General features: G+C 41.1%; 1 protein-coding gene across 2 annotated transcripts; it reads left to right on the forward strand.

Moving 5' to 3' along the window:
* Positions 1 to 733: 733 nt before the first annotated feature.
* On the forward strand, positions 734 to 18,073 carry DIO2 (iodothyronine deiodinase 2). Of its 2 annotated transcripts, none has more exons than XM_067532371.1 (2): positions 734 to 1,508; positions 13,493 to 18,073. In XM_067532371.1, the coding sequence occupies exons 1-2, from the start codon at positions 1,287 to 1,289 to the stop codon at positions 14,075 to 14,077; spliced, it is 807 nt and encodes a 268-aa protein (XP_067388472.1). In that variant the 5' UTR covers positions 734 to 1,286; the 3' UTR covers positions 14,078 to 18,073. The 2 variants fall into 2 exon arrangements, with proteins under 2 accessions (XP_067388472.1, XP_067388477.1); XM_067532376.1 differs by having other exon boundaries at positions 13,493 to 14,065.
* Positions 18,074 to 18,445: the final 372 nt, after the last annotated feature.

Raw genomic sequence — 18,445 nt, forward strand, 5'->3', positions numbered from 1 at the left:
GTTCTCTCAGAAGTTTTGAACTAAAAATGAGTTATTGACATTGGGCCAGATCCTTAATTGATGTAAATGTGCCCCATTTTAAGTCAATGGCACTATGCTGATTTACACCAACTGAGGATCTGGCTCATTATCTTTTCAGTGAGGAACGTCAACTTTAACAAAACTCATTCAAAAGCAGGCTCTCTCTCTTTTACACATCAGCAGATGAAGTCAGTCCTGTGTGTTTTCTTATGTTTCCTTAAATACAGAGAAGAGGGAAATGTACAGAAATATCCCCTTTCTAGGGATGCATCAACTCACACACCTTCCTGGAAAAGACAAAAGGGCAAGGGCGGGGGAAGTCTCAAGAGACAAAACAACAACAGAAGCCTGTGTTGCTGGGTCACCTTCCATGTCATATGAAAATACTTTTTCCAAAGTTTGAAAGGGTTTCTTAAGAGCAGCCAGCAGCATATGGAGATTTCCCTCCTATCCTTTTCAACAACAAAGCAAAGTTCCACCCTCCCTCCCTCTCTGTCTTTTCTCTTCTCTTTAAAAAAAAAAAAAAAGAAAAAAAAAAAGTTTTGAGAATTTCACTTTTCTATTCACAGCAGTCCTGGCCAAAGTAAAGCCCTCTTTTACATTGACGTCAAGATCTTTACCAAGATTAGGGTTTCATTTCTGTATTGCAGCAATTAGGCAGGGAATGTATAAAAGGCTTCAGAGAGGCAAGCTAGGACTCCAGAGCGAAAGCACTTTGCACCACAGACAGATAGCGAGAGAGAGGAGGGAGGCAGAGGCACACAGAGACAGGGGACAGAACGTTTGTGCACAAAGACCTTTTAAAAAAAAAAAAGTAGTGTTGCACCTGGTAGCAATGGTGACACCGAAATTAGAGGTCTGCTTAGTGCTTAAATAGGTGAGAGACAATGAGACAGGAGAGGAAAGTGAACAATCCCTGCCTAAGTTTTATAACTGCAGGGAAGTGGAAGCACAGCTGCCTCTCTCTTTAACGGACTCCAAAGGGCTGTTGGATAAGGGAAGCAGTTTAGTTAACATCTGAGGCTCTGAAGGCGAAAAGCAGCGCAGCGTTGACTGCTGACTTTCACGCTGGGTTATGGTTGTGACCAGCTTGATCAGATTTAACCGTTTCTGCTGCTGCCGTTGAGGGAAAGAGCGGGGGAGGGGTGATGAGTTTTAAAAATGCCTTTTATTTGATCGTATCTTATTTTCTAAATGAGGGTTGAGGGCACAAACGGCAGCTGAAGGGAAGCAGCTGAAGAGCAGCCGCCGCCGGGAAGGGGAAGATGGGTCTATTAAGCGTGGATTTGCTGATCACGCTCCAGATCTTGCCGGTTTTTTTCTCCAATTGCCTCTTCCTTGCACTGTATGACTCTGTGATCCTCCTGAAGCACATGGTGCTGCTCCTGAGCCGCTCCAAGGCTGCGCGTGGCGAGTGGCGGAGAATGCTGACCTCGGAGGGGCTGCGCTGCGTCTGGAATAGCTTCCTCCTGGATGCCTACAAACAGGTGGGGTGGGGAGCCGGGGCTGGAGAGGGTGCGAGGCGATTAACATCCCCGTTCCGGGGGTGTGGGTGTGTGAAGGGGTGGGGGCGAGGGGCTGGGCACGCTGCACAATGTTTCCCTTTTGTGCCATTCGCAGCTGAGCTACAGTTTGGTTTGGCATCAGGGGAATGGAAAACAGCTGTTCTTCAGGAGAGAGGCCAGCGGCCCGGGATTGAACAGACCTTGGGTCTGTTCCCTCCTCTGCCACTGACTCTCCGTGCAGCTGTGGGCACGTCATTTAACGTTTTCGCACCTCAGTTTTTCCAGCTGTGCTGGGCGGGTAATGGTACTTATCTTTGTAAAGTGCATGCAGATCTTGAGATGAAAAGTATTTTAGACGTGCTAAGTATTATTACATTGTTTTGTCAACCGTTTAACCAGTGCAACATCTTCCGAAGTTCAACGAAGCTTAGGGCTTTAAATAGCACCTCAGAGTGATCTGAATGTCCATTATAGCAAAGGATAAAAATAACCTTCTGCCATTATCTCAGCATTTGTATTCAGTATATCTATTAACTTTTGTATTTGGAAGGAAGGCACTGTGATAGTGGGAGTGCCTTTAAACAAAGAGAACCCTTTTCTCTTTTGAAAGTGGTTGAAAACAGGACATGACAAAGCTTAAAAATAAACTTGTAACCTGCTGAGGGAAAGCTACCTGGTGATTTTGGGTGGTAATGCTAAATTCATTTACACTACACATGCTTTTTCAAAGTTCCATACAAACATTAGCTAATGAGCCTGGATAAAATCCCTGCAAATATATGTAACCCCAGTTAATAGATTGGGAAACTGAGGCACAGAGACATTAAGGATTTTGCTCCAGATCACCCATCAAGTAAGGGCTTGTCTATACAAACAATTCGTTTGCAGCAAACTGGGGTGTGACTCTACCCTGCTTAGTGAATCCACTAAGAGTCTGTGTGGACCCTTCTACCACACACTAAAAGATCTCTAATGCTCTGTAATCTGCTCCCATTTCAAAGAGGGATAGATCAAAGTGCACTAGGGACATTTTAGTGTGTGGCAACAGGGTCCATATGGACACTGAGTTTGCAGCAGGCTAGTGCAGAGTAAATTCACACCCCAGTTTGCTGTGAACTAAGAATTCATTTAGACAATCTCTAAGAAGCAAAACTGGGATTAGAAACCAGAAATTGCTGTCTCCCAGCCCTGTGATCAGTTTATTAGGTTTCTGTTTGTTAAATAATCATAATAAAACAGCACACTCTATCTGATGGAGTAAGGTTAACTATCTCTTATATCCTATCTGAACCATAGCTATTTATCTGCTGAAAAGCATTTCTTCTTGTGCTACCTCTCCTCCTCCTACAATAGCATTATATATTTACATTTAACTAGAGTTGTAGGGAGCTGCTGACAAAGGTACTATGTATCAAACTAAATCAGTAACTAAGCACCAAGTGCCTACCCTGAAGCTATAGGCATGTGTATGTAATTTTCAATATATAAAACAAATACAAATTACATTAACTATTGCAACCGCAATCAGTCTCTTAACTTATCACAATACAAATCAGTCAACCAAACAAACCTGCTAAAATAAAATAAAATAATAATTCTAATCACCGCTATTCCATTTTAATCTCCAAAACACTTTAGACATTAACTAAATAAACTTCTCAATATCCTTGTGAAGTAGGTGTGTAAATTTTACTATTCCCATTTTACAGCTCAGGGAAGTGAGACAGAATGATTAACATGTGACTTGATCATGGGTACAGAGGAGAACAGTGATTAGCTGTGATTAGCATGAATGCATTCCCAGCTTCTAGGCTTGTGCTCACCCTGGGAGAAGGCTCAGACCTTCACTAACTTCCTCAAGATGAATAGAAATATTTTAAAAGCCTCCAAAAATCCTTACATACATGAAAACTCTTTAACTTCTATAGTAAGTTACATCAACATTTAAATGATGCATAATGCACTTTAAAACAAAGCCGTTAAATTACTTCTTCCTTTCCCATATCTGCCAAGACCTGACTTCATGATTCAGTGTTTCCTCATCTACTATTGATGGCATCGTTGATTTCGAAAGAGTGGGTAGCTCTTCACTGGTAAAGAAGTAGTAAAGAAACTCAAACCTTAACTCAGGTCTTTGAAGGTAATAAAAAGCCTTTTATTTTACCTTTTAAACAGCCTAGAACCAAGTCAACCATATCATGTTTTGGAGAAAGTCCAGAGAAGAGCAACAAAAATGATTAAAGGTTTAGAAAATGTGACCTATCAGGGCAGATTGAAATCTTTGGATTTGTTTAGTCTGGATAAGAGAAGAGAAGATTGAAGGGGGACATGATAACACCTTTTCAAGTACATAAAAGGTGGTTGTTACAAGGAGGAGAGAGAAAAATTAATCTCTGAGGATAGGACAAGAAGCAATGGGCTTAAATTGCAGCAAGGGCCATTGAGGTTGGACATTTGGGAAAAACTTCCTAACTGTCAAGAGTAGTTAAGCATTGGAATAAATTGCCTAGGGAGGTTGTGGAATCTCCATCATTGGAGATTTTTAAGAGCAGGTTAGACAAACACTTGTTAGGGATGGTCTAGATAATACTTAGTCCTGCCATAAGTGCAGGAGGGCATCTCAAGATCCCTTCCTGGCCTTATTGAAGTCAATGGCAAAATTCATATGGACTTCAATAGGGTCAGTATTTTACCCCCATTCTCAACAGAGGGGAAAAAATTTCTCCACAGTAGTGATTCCAAAGGAAGATCTCACACTGCCTTCGCAAAGCGCCTGATTAAGTACCCATAGAAATCACTGGAAAAGCTCCTGTTGTCTTCAATGATGAGGCCCAAAGAACACTGGAGATTCCTGACTGTTGTAGAGGCAGAGGTGAGTATGAGAGCCAAGTTGTAGAAGGGACACAATGCATTGAAGGTCAACATTAAGAGAGGAAGATGGGCAGATTGTAAATGGCTTGCATATGAATCCCTGTGAGTCTCTTGCCACTTCTACAGGGGAGGAAAAGAAAAGCTAGTTAAATAGAAAGCTGCTTTTGCTTTGGTAGAGTCCACAGGAGACCAAATGTCTGCGGCTCTATGGCATAAATGTGACCAAACCATGCAAAACAGTGAAATGCATGAACCTAAAGACTGTCCAGCAAGGCCTCTCCACAAATGTATATTTATTCAAGTCCTGAAACGGACTTTACATGTCAGAACCACTTAATTGCTGTAGTCCCAAATCCAGTGGGGTAGAGGGGGTAGATGTCAATTGGATTTAAATACATGCCTAAAGATGGGCATGTGCTTAAGTGCCTTTCTGAATCAGGGCCTTCTTTACTAGTAATAATACTTTATAGTTACATAGTGCATGTCAAATGAGCATCTCAGAGCATTTTATGAATAGTAAGTAAACATCACAAGACTTCTGTGAGGTTTATAATCCCCATTTTCCAGATGGGAAAACTGAGGCACAGATAGTTGACATATACCAAAGCAGCACAAAAAGTTAGTGGAAGAAACTGGAATGCAACCAAGAGCACCCAGTCCCATATTGTAATAATAATACTTTGCTGTTATGTAGTGCTCTTCATCAGTAAATCTCAAAGCACTTTACAAAGGTATCATTTTACAGAGGGGGAAACTGAGTCAAAGACAGGTGAAATGGCTTGCTCAAGGTCACCCAGCAGGCCAGTGGTAGAACTGAGACTAGAACTCTGTCTTCTGTGTCCCAGCCCAATACCCTAGCCACTAGACACACTACCTCTCCAAACAAATTGGTTACCTTTGAATTTTTTTTAAAAGGGCTTGTTTACAGGGGGAAATTGACTAGAATGGCTATTGTGAAACAAGCTAGACAACAGTAGTTATTCTGAAATAGTTCCCTGTGTGGAACTATTCCAGAACAAAAGTGATTTTATTCCAGAATAATTACTATGTCTTGGAAGTGTAAAAGTTATTCCAGAATAAAGTGACTTTTATTCCAGAATAGTTTCTGCATTGGGAACTATTCTGGAATAGTTATTCTGGTCAAATTTTGCCATGTAGACAAGCCCATAGTACATCACACTTTGATTTCTGCTTCTTATTCCTATCTTTTTGATGGGACTTGCTTCTAGTTCTGGAAGATTCCCAAACATTGGACTTCAAAACTATGAATTTTGTATGCATAAGAAAGCTACTTTAGGTCATTTTAAAAGTGTTTTGAATATGTTCGTTAACATTTTAATCTCTTTTTGGACTCTAAACAGGTGAATTCATCATGGTGCTAAGGTATATATGCTCTTACCAACAGAAGAGTTACATGTAGTTCCAATAACATTTTTCAATCCTTCTGTAACAGGTTTTCTGCATTTCTGTAAGATACGAGGCATATAGAGAGTACTTGATGTGGTGTGAAACAAATGCTTTATTTTCACTCATTTGGATGACCTATAAAACTCATTCAGAAGCCATGTGAATATCCCCAAAATTCTCTTTTGCTGTATATGTATGCAGAGAGAGATACATGTTTTCCCAGTAATCACTTCACTCTCCACGTCCGTGGGGGAACACAGCTGTTTGTAAATAGCACACAGCAACACAACAGAACAGTTTAGGGCAGAAAGCAGTGTCCAAATAATAAGAAAGCACCCTAGGTTTTCTCTGATATGAAGCTCCTCTGCCTTGACTGGTAGCTTTGTTATCCCCCATTGTAATAGTTACCTTGTTCTAAGGAACCTCTCTTTGTAACATAGGACATGTTTGCTTCCTGGGAGGAGGAGGCTGTTATATAAATCATAAAAAGGGAACAGTGTAGTCACTATCAACAATTAATCTGGCAGATGTTCAAATCAGAAAGCAGTATTCAGGAAGTAGGAAGAAATATACTAATCATAGATAAAATGTACATGAGAAAATAAACCATCAAACATCAGAGAATTACTCAGCTGTTCTATTCTGGAGGGCGGAAAATATCTTATGTAAAATGTTCCAGTATAAGAGAATGTTGTACATTTGCTAAACAAGTAAATCAAAGAATCTATTGTTTGTCCACTGAGGACATTAAAGTCTTTTATTGTTGCTATTAGATCCTCTGAGGTGATAATGTACTAACCAAAAGGCTGCATCAAGTTTCTGCTGCTGCATGCAATAATATTTTATAACAAGAGGACAATGGAAAAATCCCATTGCAAAGCTACGAATGGGTATCTTATTGGAAAGTTATGAATCTTCCCGTCCAGTGATTTATAGCTTTCATTTCTAGTCCTCAAAAGGTAGCTGGAAGTAGGATCTTAAACCTGCCACTTGTCCAAGATTGAATATTGCCCATTCTGCTCTTCAGTGCCAGTGTAATTTTGAGGGATAATTCTACATTTGAGGGATAATTCTACGTTTGGATTGTGTTTTAAATGGAATGTCTTTGAAGCAGCTATGTGATTTGGAATGTCAGTAGACATACCATACATACATACATATATAGTGATCCAGTACTACAGTGAGCAGAATGATAAAACTAGTTCTGGTAAATGGATTGATAGCTGTATGTATGTGGGCGCGTGCAGATCTTTTCTATCTCTAAAAAGGGCTGAGCCAAAAGCAAGCTCTCACATGAAGAGTCCAGAATTTTGAGAAAGTTTGGACTGGATCCAATTTTCAGGGGATGGGCCCATCTCTGGATTTAATAGAGGGATAAACTAGTTCTATGAGTTCTGACAGAGGCTCAGTTAAATCACCAGACATACCATCAAACCTTTGGCTACCTCTTCCCATATAATGGGTGTAGTCAATTCCTAGAAGTACCAGCATGCAAATCAACATCTTCTGGAATGGCATCACAACTTCTGAGAACATGGATTGGTCAGCCATGTTCTGCATCATTGCAGAGGCAACATTTGCAAAGGTAGCATAAAGAGCAAGTGGCCCATTTCCTATTGGTCAGTTTTTCAAGCATACCAGTAGGTTCCAATGCTACTTTTTCAGACAGCAAAGACCTCTTGGCCTGAACCTTTATGCACTTATCACCTTTGTTTATTTTGACCTGGAGGGTAAGGAAGTGTCTTTCTTTGAATTTCATGGCAATAGAGGAACTTATGAAATAAGCCCTCTGCTAAAAAGGAATTGTCAAATAGTTTTTAAGTCTAAAATATAAGCAGTGTGTAATGTTTAAAAAAATATTTGTCCTCCAAAATCTGTATTAATTGCACTGATTTTACAAAATGGAACATTAGCAAAATTGTTTTCATTGAAATTTTCAACTACAAATGATCATGAAAGAATCTTAAAGCTGATAATAATAATAATAAATAACTCTTTCCTTCAGCGCTGGGAACCCAAACTCATCAGGGCTCAGACTTGAGCTACACAATCAGGAAGTGAAACTGACTCTAAACAACAACATGAGAGAAACTTTAATTAAGCAAAAGGTGACATAGTAAAACATTGTAATAATTATTATTGTTTACTATGGATGTACCTAGGGCCTAACCCAGATCAGGGCTCCATTGTGCCTCAGTGCTGTACAAACACTGAGAAGTAGAGGGTCGCTGCCCCAAAAAGCTTACAGTCTAAACAGACCAGACAGACAAAGTGTAGGGGAAGGGAACATAATGGCAGCTACTCTGCATAGAGCCAAATCCTGCTGTTTTTACTTGAAATGGTTATCCCAAAGGTGATAAGGTGGGAAGGCACATGGGGTTACGTCCCTCCCCTTTTCCCCAGATTTCTGCCAGAGTGGGAGTTGGGCTGAGCAAGGCATAAGGGGATGTGCTTGGGAAAGGCACCAGTACCTAATGCTCCCACTGAGCCCTGCTACAAGGCTCCTGGAGCAGGGAAGAGAGACTGGCCTGGTAGCACAGCTCTGCCAGAAGGGGCACAGGGAAGCCCGCTGAGTCCCGTCCCTTCCTCACCCATAGGCTCACAGTTACCAATGCGTGACAGTAGGCACCTGGAGCCCTTTCCGGCCCACGCTGCACTGCAGTGGGGAGGTGAGGGGAGAAGTAAGTGGGGAAGGAGTTGTGAGCAGAGGGGACAAGGTGGTGCTAGTGTGGAGGGAGTGGGAAAGGGGCCAGAGGCAACACCTGGGGCGTCACATGCCCCCCCCCCAGAACCTTTAAATTGTGCCCCCTCCCCTCAAGAGTTGCGTGTCACCTGTGGTTACCCCACATCTTCCACACCATCCTCCGTTTTGCCCCTTTAAATGAAACTCTTCCTGGACTGATTAATAAGGCCGTGCTCCTCTTCAAATCCCTTCTGATGACCCACATCAGCCATGATGTCCCCTGGAAGTTGGTTACCCTTTTACCTAGACAGTATAAGGTATCAGCAGTCCCTGCCCTCAAAGGATCACCATCTCAGACAAGAAACACACTATGGATGAGGGAAAGAAATAAAACAATCAATCAAAATAAATTCATTTCAAATAAATAAATAAATAAGAACCCCCCCCCCCCCCAATGCCCCTTTACCTAGACATTATTAGTTAACAAATAACAATAATGGAGACCTCAGTCTCATCTTGTAGGTACAGCCCATAATTAGAGATGGTGCAGAGCCATATTTGACTCACAAGGTCACTATACCCCATGGCCTGGCCTTGTCAGAGTCCACTCCCACCCCTCTTTGGAGCAGCGCGGCCCCTAGGAGAGTAGAGAGGGAGCAGAACTGGAATTCTGCCTGGTCCTTATACAGGAAGCAGCTCCTTATGCCATCCTCCTGCAGTGCATTCTCATATATGGGCCAGGCAGATTTTGCCCCTAAGTGAGTAAGGAGGGCAAGATTTGGCCAGTGATTTTTATCAGGACTCTGTCTTTTTAATTCTTCTCTTCCTCCATCCTTCCCCCAGGCTCACAGATCTGAACCTAAATGAAGAGCAAGAGCACTGATGAAATCCAGCATCCCCCTTCAAATACACAGTGTTGTAAAAGCAAGCATCCTCTTCCCTGTGGTGAATGAACAGTGCTCATTAATGTATACCCTTCCAGGCAGGGACCTTAGGTGATTTATATGCACAACTTTTGGTCTTGTAAAAAAGCAAATAATACTAATACTGAATAATCTTGCCGCCAGAGCCTGACTAACATCTGGATGAGGCTCTGAGAAATGACAGGCTCTTCTGGGGCTGCATTTTCTGGAAGAGAATCAAAGAGTTAAGAGCTCAGGGGGTTCTGTACATAACCAGTAGCTGGGCTCCAATCCTTAATACAGCGTGTCCATATTTAAATGGTTAATACCACAGCCCGCTAATTATCTGGCAACACCTATTTTCTTTAGGGAGTTGACGTAGCCTGATGAGCCTGCCAAACTGTTTGAAAATCCCTGATGTGGGCCATGAAAGCAATTTTTCAGTGCACAGGATCCCAAGAGGGATACATTAGATCTGATAAAAAAACAAAGTAAAGGAAGCAAATAATAAAAAAAAAAAAGTAAATGAGGAGGTGATGTTTTGTCCATGGGGCTTTTCCCAGGCCGTGTGGAAAATGTACAACCAAATTAGTATGTTCTATTTCCAGCTTGTGGTTTATGAATAGGTCTTTCTTTTCCACCCTCACTCCTTCATTTTGCAGTCTATACGCTAAAGCAGCACTAACCTTGCTCCCCTTTACACTGTGTACACAGCTCCAGAATGAGATGCCCAGTATCAGAGCAGTCAAATGCATGCAGGATTGGCCTTAAGCACAAACAGTTCAAGTTATTGTTTTAAGGTGGGGAGATTCCCTTTGCTTATGGAGATGATCAGATTGTGTGTGTGTGGGGGGGGGGGGGGGTGGCGAGGCGAGTGGACCAGCCTCACAGTTCATAGCCTAGCTTGCTGTCCTCTGAAAGCAGGATCAGAGACGGATTTCCACCTCGGTTTAGGACCCATAAGGTCAGCCTTGAGTGACTAATAGTCAGCACAGGGCATGATTACAGAAATGCTGGACCCAGAGTTATCGCACGTGAGAGAAGTTCTGCTGGTTTGTTTCTTAGAATATCTCTTTTGCCAGCTTTTGTCTAAGATTTCAAAAGCACTTGGGCTGAATATTATGTGGCTTTTTGGTAGGCATTTTCATTGTGTCAATTTTTTCCAATAGCTATTTTTTTCTTTCTGTAATAAATAGCAACAACAAAGAGAACAGAAAAGCCCCCCAGTGCAAATGATCAGTGAGGATGATATTGTCATCCCGTGTCAATCCCGTTCCTGAGTTGGGTGAAATGAAGAGGCCCTTTGGGAACGTCAGAACTTCATCAAGACCAATTAGCGCAGATGTTGCTGCTTCTGTTTAAGCATTAATGACTGGGCAGGGTTGGTTTTTTGAAGTGCCTAACTTTGGCATGGAAAGAGGCACCGACCTAATTACTCCTCTGCAGGAGCAGAAAATGCCTTGTGAATGCCTGCTTGGCAAGCATGTCTCATTAAAGACAAAGCAGCAAACATAGGCTCTCCTCGAAGCAAAAATTAACGTTATAGGTAACCCATGGCCGTGAGACTTTCTTGTGGCTGTGGGAAATGAAATGAGGTTAGCCATACCAGGGGATATCTTGGCTACTTTTTAGCCTACATGGTGTCATGGAACCAGTTTTTATTTGGTCTCCAAACCTCATCTTTTTGGTTTGCAAGGAGTACTCTCCCTGTTTCAGGGACAGAGAACACCCTTGCATTGTTGGAGCACAGTCACACAGGCTAACACCCTTGGCACCAATGTGAAGTAATACTTGAAGTGCACTGTTATACTAATATCCAATTGAAACAATTCTATTTTTTTCCTCCAGTTTTTAGGAACCTGTATAGTGAAAGTGGCATTTGGTAGAGCTGAATGCAGATTGGGAAAAAGGAATTTACTCAATGAATTTAGCCTCTCTTTCTGCCCACATAATATTCAGAAGCAGATTGTGGTTTTCCTCAAATGTATTGATGAGTTTGATTGATGTATTGATGATAAAGCTGATCAGAAAATTTTAATTCATAATATTTTTCCAAAGTAAAACTGGAAAAATGTAGGCAAAAATGGTTGCTAACATTTTCCTGTCTACTGACCAGCTCTGTTCATTTTTCAAATGTAGTCATTGATTTTCTTTTTGCCTACTCTGAGACTTGCCCTTGAATATTTGATAGCCAAATTGTGCAGCTTAGTTGTGATTGGTCAAATAAATCACAGGGTATTTTTTCTGTTCCTTGATTGGATGAGCACACTGCCCTAGACACTGTAGTTCACTGTTTATCTTCAAACAACCTATAGCATAGGTACAGCATAGGTAATCACAGGGCAAACTTCCTCCACAATATACCTCAACTCTCCTGGGAATTGACCACCCATATGAATGACAGAGCAGGTCACTGTTACAGCTAAAGAAGGTGCCAGTTATTGGACTGACTTTCTGAGGGGTGGTTCCTTGTTCACCAAATAGGATTGAGGCCAGTAACTTTTGGTCACTACAACTACTTCTGAATCTTGAATTCTGAATCCTTAATCACACTGGCTAACATCCAATAGGCTGACTCCTTTCTTCATTCTCTTATCTTCATGGGGCTTTGGAAGTGAATGAAGTTTTCTCCTGAAAACTTAGGGTAAATGTTCCTTGGCTTTTCTGGGTCCACTGACCAGAGCAGAAGCTATCACCCATAGTCCAGCAGGTCCAAAACAAGCCCATTTCAAACTTCATTCACTTCCAAGGCAACTAAACTGTGATTCAGGAGAGGATTATGTGGGTATTTCTCTTCTTTTTCTAAGTATTACCCTGGGCTCTGGTAAATCACTAGTAATAGGCACAGTTATTCAGTGTTTAGCTCAAGGAACTTCATGAGTCAAGGCTCTTGGGTTCTGTTCCTGTTTAGTCACTGAGTGAATTTTGGGAAGATAGGCATCATTTTAACTATTTTATAGAGGGGTAAACTGAGGTACAATCTACCTCACAGGTGTGTTGGGAACTTCTTTAATTAGCTATATGATCCTGTAGCATTAAATACAACAGTGAAAATTCCCATAAAATCTGTTGGCTAGAAGAGAGAGTCAGGTGAAAGGAAGAGCAGGTTCAGTGTCAATTACTCTTTGAAAAAGTGGAACTGAATCATGAACGATCATATGTTCATCAGCAACAGGTTTCAGGTGAAGAGATGGAAGTTCTGTACCTACAATGTGCTCATTGCTAGATTCCAGCTATAATGGAACAGATTTTCCCCCCTCATCAGCTGGGCATTCCACTCTCAACTCTGGTTCTTACTGGTGTTGGCTTTTCAGGAGGCAATATTTGGTAATGGAATCTAAGATGACCTGTGTGGGCCAAATTCAGAAGTCCTAACTGAGTGCTTACTCAGTTAAAACTCCTGCTGACTTCAATAGAGTGTAGTTTCTGAATACAGTCTGGATCAGGACCTCAGGATTTGGCCCTATATGAATTCAATCAAAACAGCATTTATTTCTGAATATCATGAGATCGGCAGGAGATGAGAAAGAAATCAGCAGGGAAATAAAAAGACAATTACACTGTTTTTATAGAGCTTGCTGCTAAGGAGAAATACACAGGAGCTGCTGTGACTGGACTCATTAATTGTCTTATAATAGTACTTTGTAATTCCATGCCATCTTTCAGCTGAGGATCTCAGAGCGCCTTGTAGACCTTAGTTAATCTTCACAATACCTGTGTGTGAGACTTACATATTATTATCTCCATTTTATAGATTGGGAAACTGAGGCACTTATGGGTGTAAGGACTTCCCCCAATCACATAGTAAATCAGAGTCAGAACTAGGGATAGGGCCAGGAACACCTAACTACTATCTGCCTGCTTCAGCCACTAGCCACACTCTTCTTTCTCCTTCTGCTTCAGGAGAAACACAGCAGTGGGAGAAGACACTTGTCTTATATAGATCATTTGCTAGAACCAGGATCCCTGCAGCATTTTCTGTGTTGGGAACACAATGTATTGTTTGAACAGCTGACTGTGTTTGCTTAGTGAGAGTGAACATGAAGGACACTGTGGAAGCAAGTCACAGTAACTCATCATGTCTTTATTTGTTTTGCCATCAGGTGAAATTGGGTGGAGAAGCCCCAAACTCCAACGTGATCCACATAGCTAATGGCAGTGGCAGCAGCAGTAGCAGGAGGAAAAGTGTCGGTGGGAAATATGGAACCAAGTGCCACCTTCTTGACTTTGCTAATTCAGAGCGCCCACTGGTGGTAAACTTTGGTTCGGCCACCTGACCCCCATTCACGAGCCAGCTGTCGGCCTTCAGCAAGCTGGTGGAGGAGTTCTCGGGTGTGGCCGACTTCCTGTTGGTCTACATTGATGAGGCTCATCCATCGGATGGCTGGGCCGCCCCTGGGATCTCTTCCTCCTCATTCGAGGTGAGGAAGCACAGGAACCAGGAAGACCGATGTGCAGCCGCTCACCAGCTCCTGGAGCGGTTTTCCTTGCCACCCCAGTGCCAAGTAGTGGCTGACTGCATGGACAATAATGCCAATGTGGCCTATGGGGTCTCCTTCGAGCGAGTGTGCATTGTGCAGAGACAGAAAATCGCCTACCTGGGGGGCAAGGGCCCCTTTTTCTACAACCTCCAGGAAGTCCGGCTTTGGCTGGAGCAAAACTTCAGCAAGAGATGAAATCCAGCCTAAGCTGAGGAAAGTATGAAGAGCCATGTCCCTTTAGAGTGATATAAAAGGGAAAAAAACACACACTGTTTTCCAACAAGTCCCTTTAGGCTCGTTGCAGGAGAACAGGTTCAATAACTAGGTCAAATGAATGCAAGCCAGAAAAAAAAAACACACACACACACACATACACACAAAAAAAAGATAACTGTGAGAAACAATCCTACTCCTGCCTTCCTAACAGGATAGAGAAGGCCACTGTGAAAAGTGCTGCTGCTGCATAGGAATGGCGGTGAGATGAGATTTCTCTCCCATCCTTTTAACAAAATGTTGGCTTTAGGATGAGAAGAAAGCATTGCTTCCTGGAAGGCAATTCTGCGGAGAGGCAACCTCATGTATGTGATCAGGGACATCTCATTTTTCCATTGAGGCCTGTCTGTGTAGGCAACTAGCCAGCAGCCTGAGGCCTGCAATTAATTTGCATAAAATGGACTGGATTATGGCTGCCTTCCTGTTTTGATACAGAGGTATGACCCAGCAGACACTACAAGATCCACCATGCAGTGCAAACTGGCTGCTGAGATCAAGTTGAAACACATTGTATGCAGGTCTTTGTTCTCTCTGCAGGCAGCCTCTCTGCATAGTGTGTATGTGTTTACATGCACACATGCACGCACACACATTCTTAGGCCTCTGTGAAGAAATATGTTAACAATTAAATTAAATCATAGAACTTTAGGTTGCATTTGGCTCTCAGGTTTTGGTCACCACTGTGTTAGAAAGAAAGAGAGTGAGTGAAGGAAGGCGGTGATCAGGGGAAGGATACAGAGGAGAGAGGCTGCAAGATCCTAAGAGAGAAAGAAACAAAGATTATGTAATAAAACTATAACTTTCCACTTTGAAAATTCAGAAAGTGGGATCTTTTGTCACTAACACACACACCTATACACACAAATAGTTCATGTCCATGGCAAGAGATAAGAGTTCAGCTGATGCCAGCTTTCAATATGTGGAGCTGAAAAGATGTATTTATCAGTGTTCTCAAAGAGAAACAGCAGAGAGAGAATTAGGTGTTATTTTGTGTTTAGTTTTGTAAAAGCAATTTATTTCTTTTGACATAGCAGGCATGTTTTTGAGCTTGGGGTTGTACACACCACTGTACCTCATTGGAATGGAGACCTGTCCAGTTGATCACCCTGTTAAAGTGCTCATGTTGATTTTTGCTGTTTTAGGTGCCTGCAATTAGTTTACAGCCATATTATTTTACTGGAAAGTTAAACAGTCTTTAGCCTCAGGATTGATGAACTGCAATTCTGTTGGGTGGGATAGTGTTTTATTCATGTTTCATTCATCTTCTCAGAAGCCTTTGGAAAAAAATCCCATCAAAACTCGCCTCACAGCCACCTCCTTATTTCTCTGAAGGAGGTTAAGGGTGAACTAAGTGAATTATCGAGAACAATTGTAACCAATGGCTGGGTTTCTCAAGAATGTCTGAAGGGAATTTTGTGAAGTATATTTAAAGAGACATTGTCAACTTAGTCTAGGCTTAAGTAAATTTAGGTTTTGTAAAAATTAAAGGCTTTTACAAAGCCTAACACAAATGGACATGCTTCCATTGTGCTAGTGGGTGAGAACTGGGAAGTGAAACTGACTAATTACAAGAGTGAACCTGACCAGCCTAGTTTCACAGTCCAAAGAATTTGTCCTTCTAGGGTTCCCTTTAGAAAATTAGACAACAGATTCACAGTCCAAACTGAGAGAAACACAAAACAAGCAAACCGCATAAGTGGGGAAAATTAAATTAGAATGTTAAATATCTTACCCTGCTAATCACTTGAGATGTTAATACTAACACAGGGAAGGACTGGGGGGAAAAAAGAGATTTCTATTTTTACAGTGTCCCTTTAATGACACTTGGCGTATTTCCTTTTGTTTTGGTGGGAGTCAATTCGGTTAATGCACGTGGCATTTTTAAAAATACGGCTTGTGTAAGAAGATGAGACATTTTGACAGCAGTGTGAGTGTGATTTCTTATGCATCCAGGTTAATTCCTTTCCCCTTACACACTTTACACTGGTAAAGCATCCCAGAGAAGCTGGGAATGGGGAATGGACTTCAGAGAGCCATAACCTCTTTAGGCTATAACCTCAAGTGCCTTGTAAAGTTCTTTTCTTTTCTTTTTCTTTTCTTCAATCTGGGACTTTTAGTATTATCTAAGTTGTTTGTCTGGGAAATGCCAACCAAAGTGGCTAATATGACTGAAACATACCTTAAGATCACAAGAGGGTGTCTGAGTCCGGAACTCTAATACTCCTTTGCATGGCTAAAGTCACAGTAATTTTGCATGGCTATTTTTTCTCCTTTTTGGATTTCCACTATTTTGTCACTTTCTTATGTGCGGTGTCTTGTTATTCATAGACAGGTGTTCATTGCACAGTGAGGGAATTATAAAACTGGCTTCTATAAATAGATAATCCACAAGGATCAGAGCTTGCTTTCTTGGCGACATGAATTCCTGACCCTGGCTGAAGTGCATAGATGCTTGCAACCTCTGTGGTTATCATGACAGGGATACATTTTGTAAATTCTTTTGGTCCCTCCAGAAAACATGGCTAAAAAACTGAGGGGAATATTTTCAATAGAAAAGAAATAAGTTTAGAGAAAAAGATGTTTTCTCTTTTATAAGTGAATGATAGAAAAATGTAATACAATTTCTTTCATTTTTTTGGTAGTATAAAACTATACAATTTTTAGAAAAGGTTTAAAAATTAATGAAATAATGTCATTGTTAATTATAAAAATAGACACATGGGTAAGATTAACATCTGCAGTTATGTTAGCAGGATTTAAAAAATTAAAAGGCTATCAATCATCAGGCTACATGGCAAAAACTCATTACTAGGTAGCGTCAGGAAGGAATTTTGCTATCAGCGTGGCATAATTGGCATAATTATGCATAAGTGGCCAGGTGCATTGTGAGGTTGGGTTTGCCTTTATCTGTACTTTTACACAAGGCATCTGCTGGACCAGAATAAATATTGTTTATTCCAGTATGGCATATTTTACATTCCTAAATTGAATAGAATTCACAGAAGAGGCTAGTGCATGAAAATATTCCAGAAAGTCACTGCACAGAATAGGAAATACAGTGATGTATCTTGGCAGTAGCTGGGGATTGTCAGTTATTATTTTTTAAAATATCCTAGCATGCCCTCAAAGTCACTTTGGACCTGATTCTCCACTGACGTTTGCCATGTAACATTATTTAGCTCTATGCAAAAGACACCACCAGAATGATAGCTTTTTGCTCCTCCTTTGTACGTAGTAAATGACACAAGGCAAAAGGCAGTGGAGAATCAGGTTCTGCACATTTAAGAAAGGAGAAATGCATGGCCAAATATATGTCACTGAACATCTAAGCTAAGGACTTCGAAAAGCTAAAAGTGACAATTCTTCTGAAGGTTGTCTAGATGAAGAAATCACAAAGCTTCCTAAAATATATCAGTGGTGTGTGTGAGAACTTTATATGTTGTTGGGGGTAGGATTAAGATTTTTAACACATACAGTCAGTACTATAACCAAAGCAATAAAAGAAGTATCAGGTAGGGAATACTGGCCAGTTTTTTCAACTCTACACCGTGTCAATGCATGACCCATGTGCAGCAAACTATGGGCCTGAATTCTGGGCTGTATGGACAGGGGATGAGGGCGAGACAGGGACGCTAGTGTGTTCATGAAGACCGCTAACAAAAGAGTAACTCACTCAGTTGGTGTTCAGATGCCATCACACTGGCATTTCTTTCTGCATCTTGCTATCTCTGTGTTTGGAGGGTCTGCTTGATGCCCATGAATTTGAGTACTGTGGGTAGAGTTGTGTTTGTGTGTGCATCATTGTTTAGATGTCAGAAACATACTTCACAGGTGAACCAACAAAAATGTGTTATAATATTGGTGCTCCGTGGAATGTGTGCTTTTTAGAATTTTTTTCTTGTATTTTAATAAAATTTAAAGGCAAAAATATTCTGTCTTTTGCACTTTTTTTTTTTTTTTTTATTAAATGTAGTGCTACAGGTCAGTGAATGATGGATGATTGTCTTTTCAATAGAATGGCCAATACTGAAGTGGTTAGATCTCGGCCTATATGGGGAAAACATAAATGTCAAAACATAAATGTGTTTTTCTTTCTTTAATTTCTGACTAGAGCTCTTTTTGAGAAAGAGAAGACAGTCATTTGACATCATCCAGGATGATGTTTAATATACACATACAGGCAACATTTCAAAAAAATATGAGCTTGAGGTAATGATACAAAACACTACATTGAATGTGAAATTTTTCGCGTATCTTTCATTTGTGTGTGCAACGTAATATGCATACAGCACTTATACATGC

This window comes from Emydura macquarii, unplaced genomic scaffold, assembly GCF_026122565.2.
Source record: "Emydura macquarii macquarii isolate MOO-44397 ecotype Brisbane River unplaced genomic scaffold, CSIRO-AGI_Emac_v2 contig_374, whole genome shotgun sequence".
Taxonomy (NCBI): domain Eukaryota; kingdom Metazoa; phylum Chordata; order Testudines; family Chelidae; genus Emydura; species Emydura macquarii.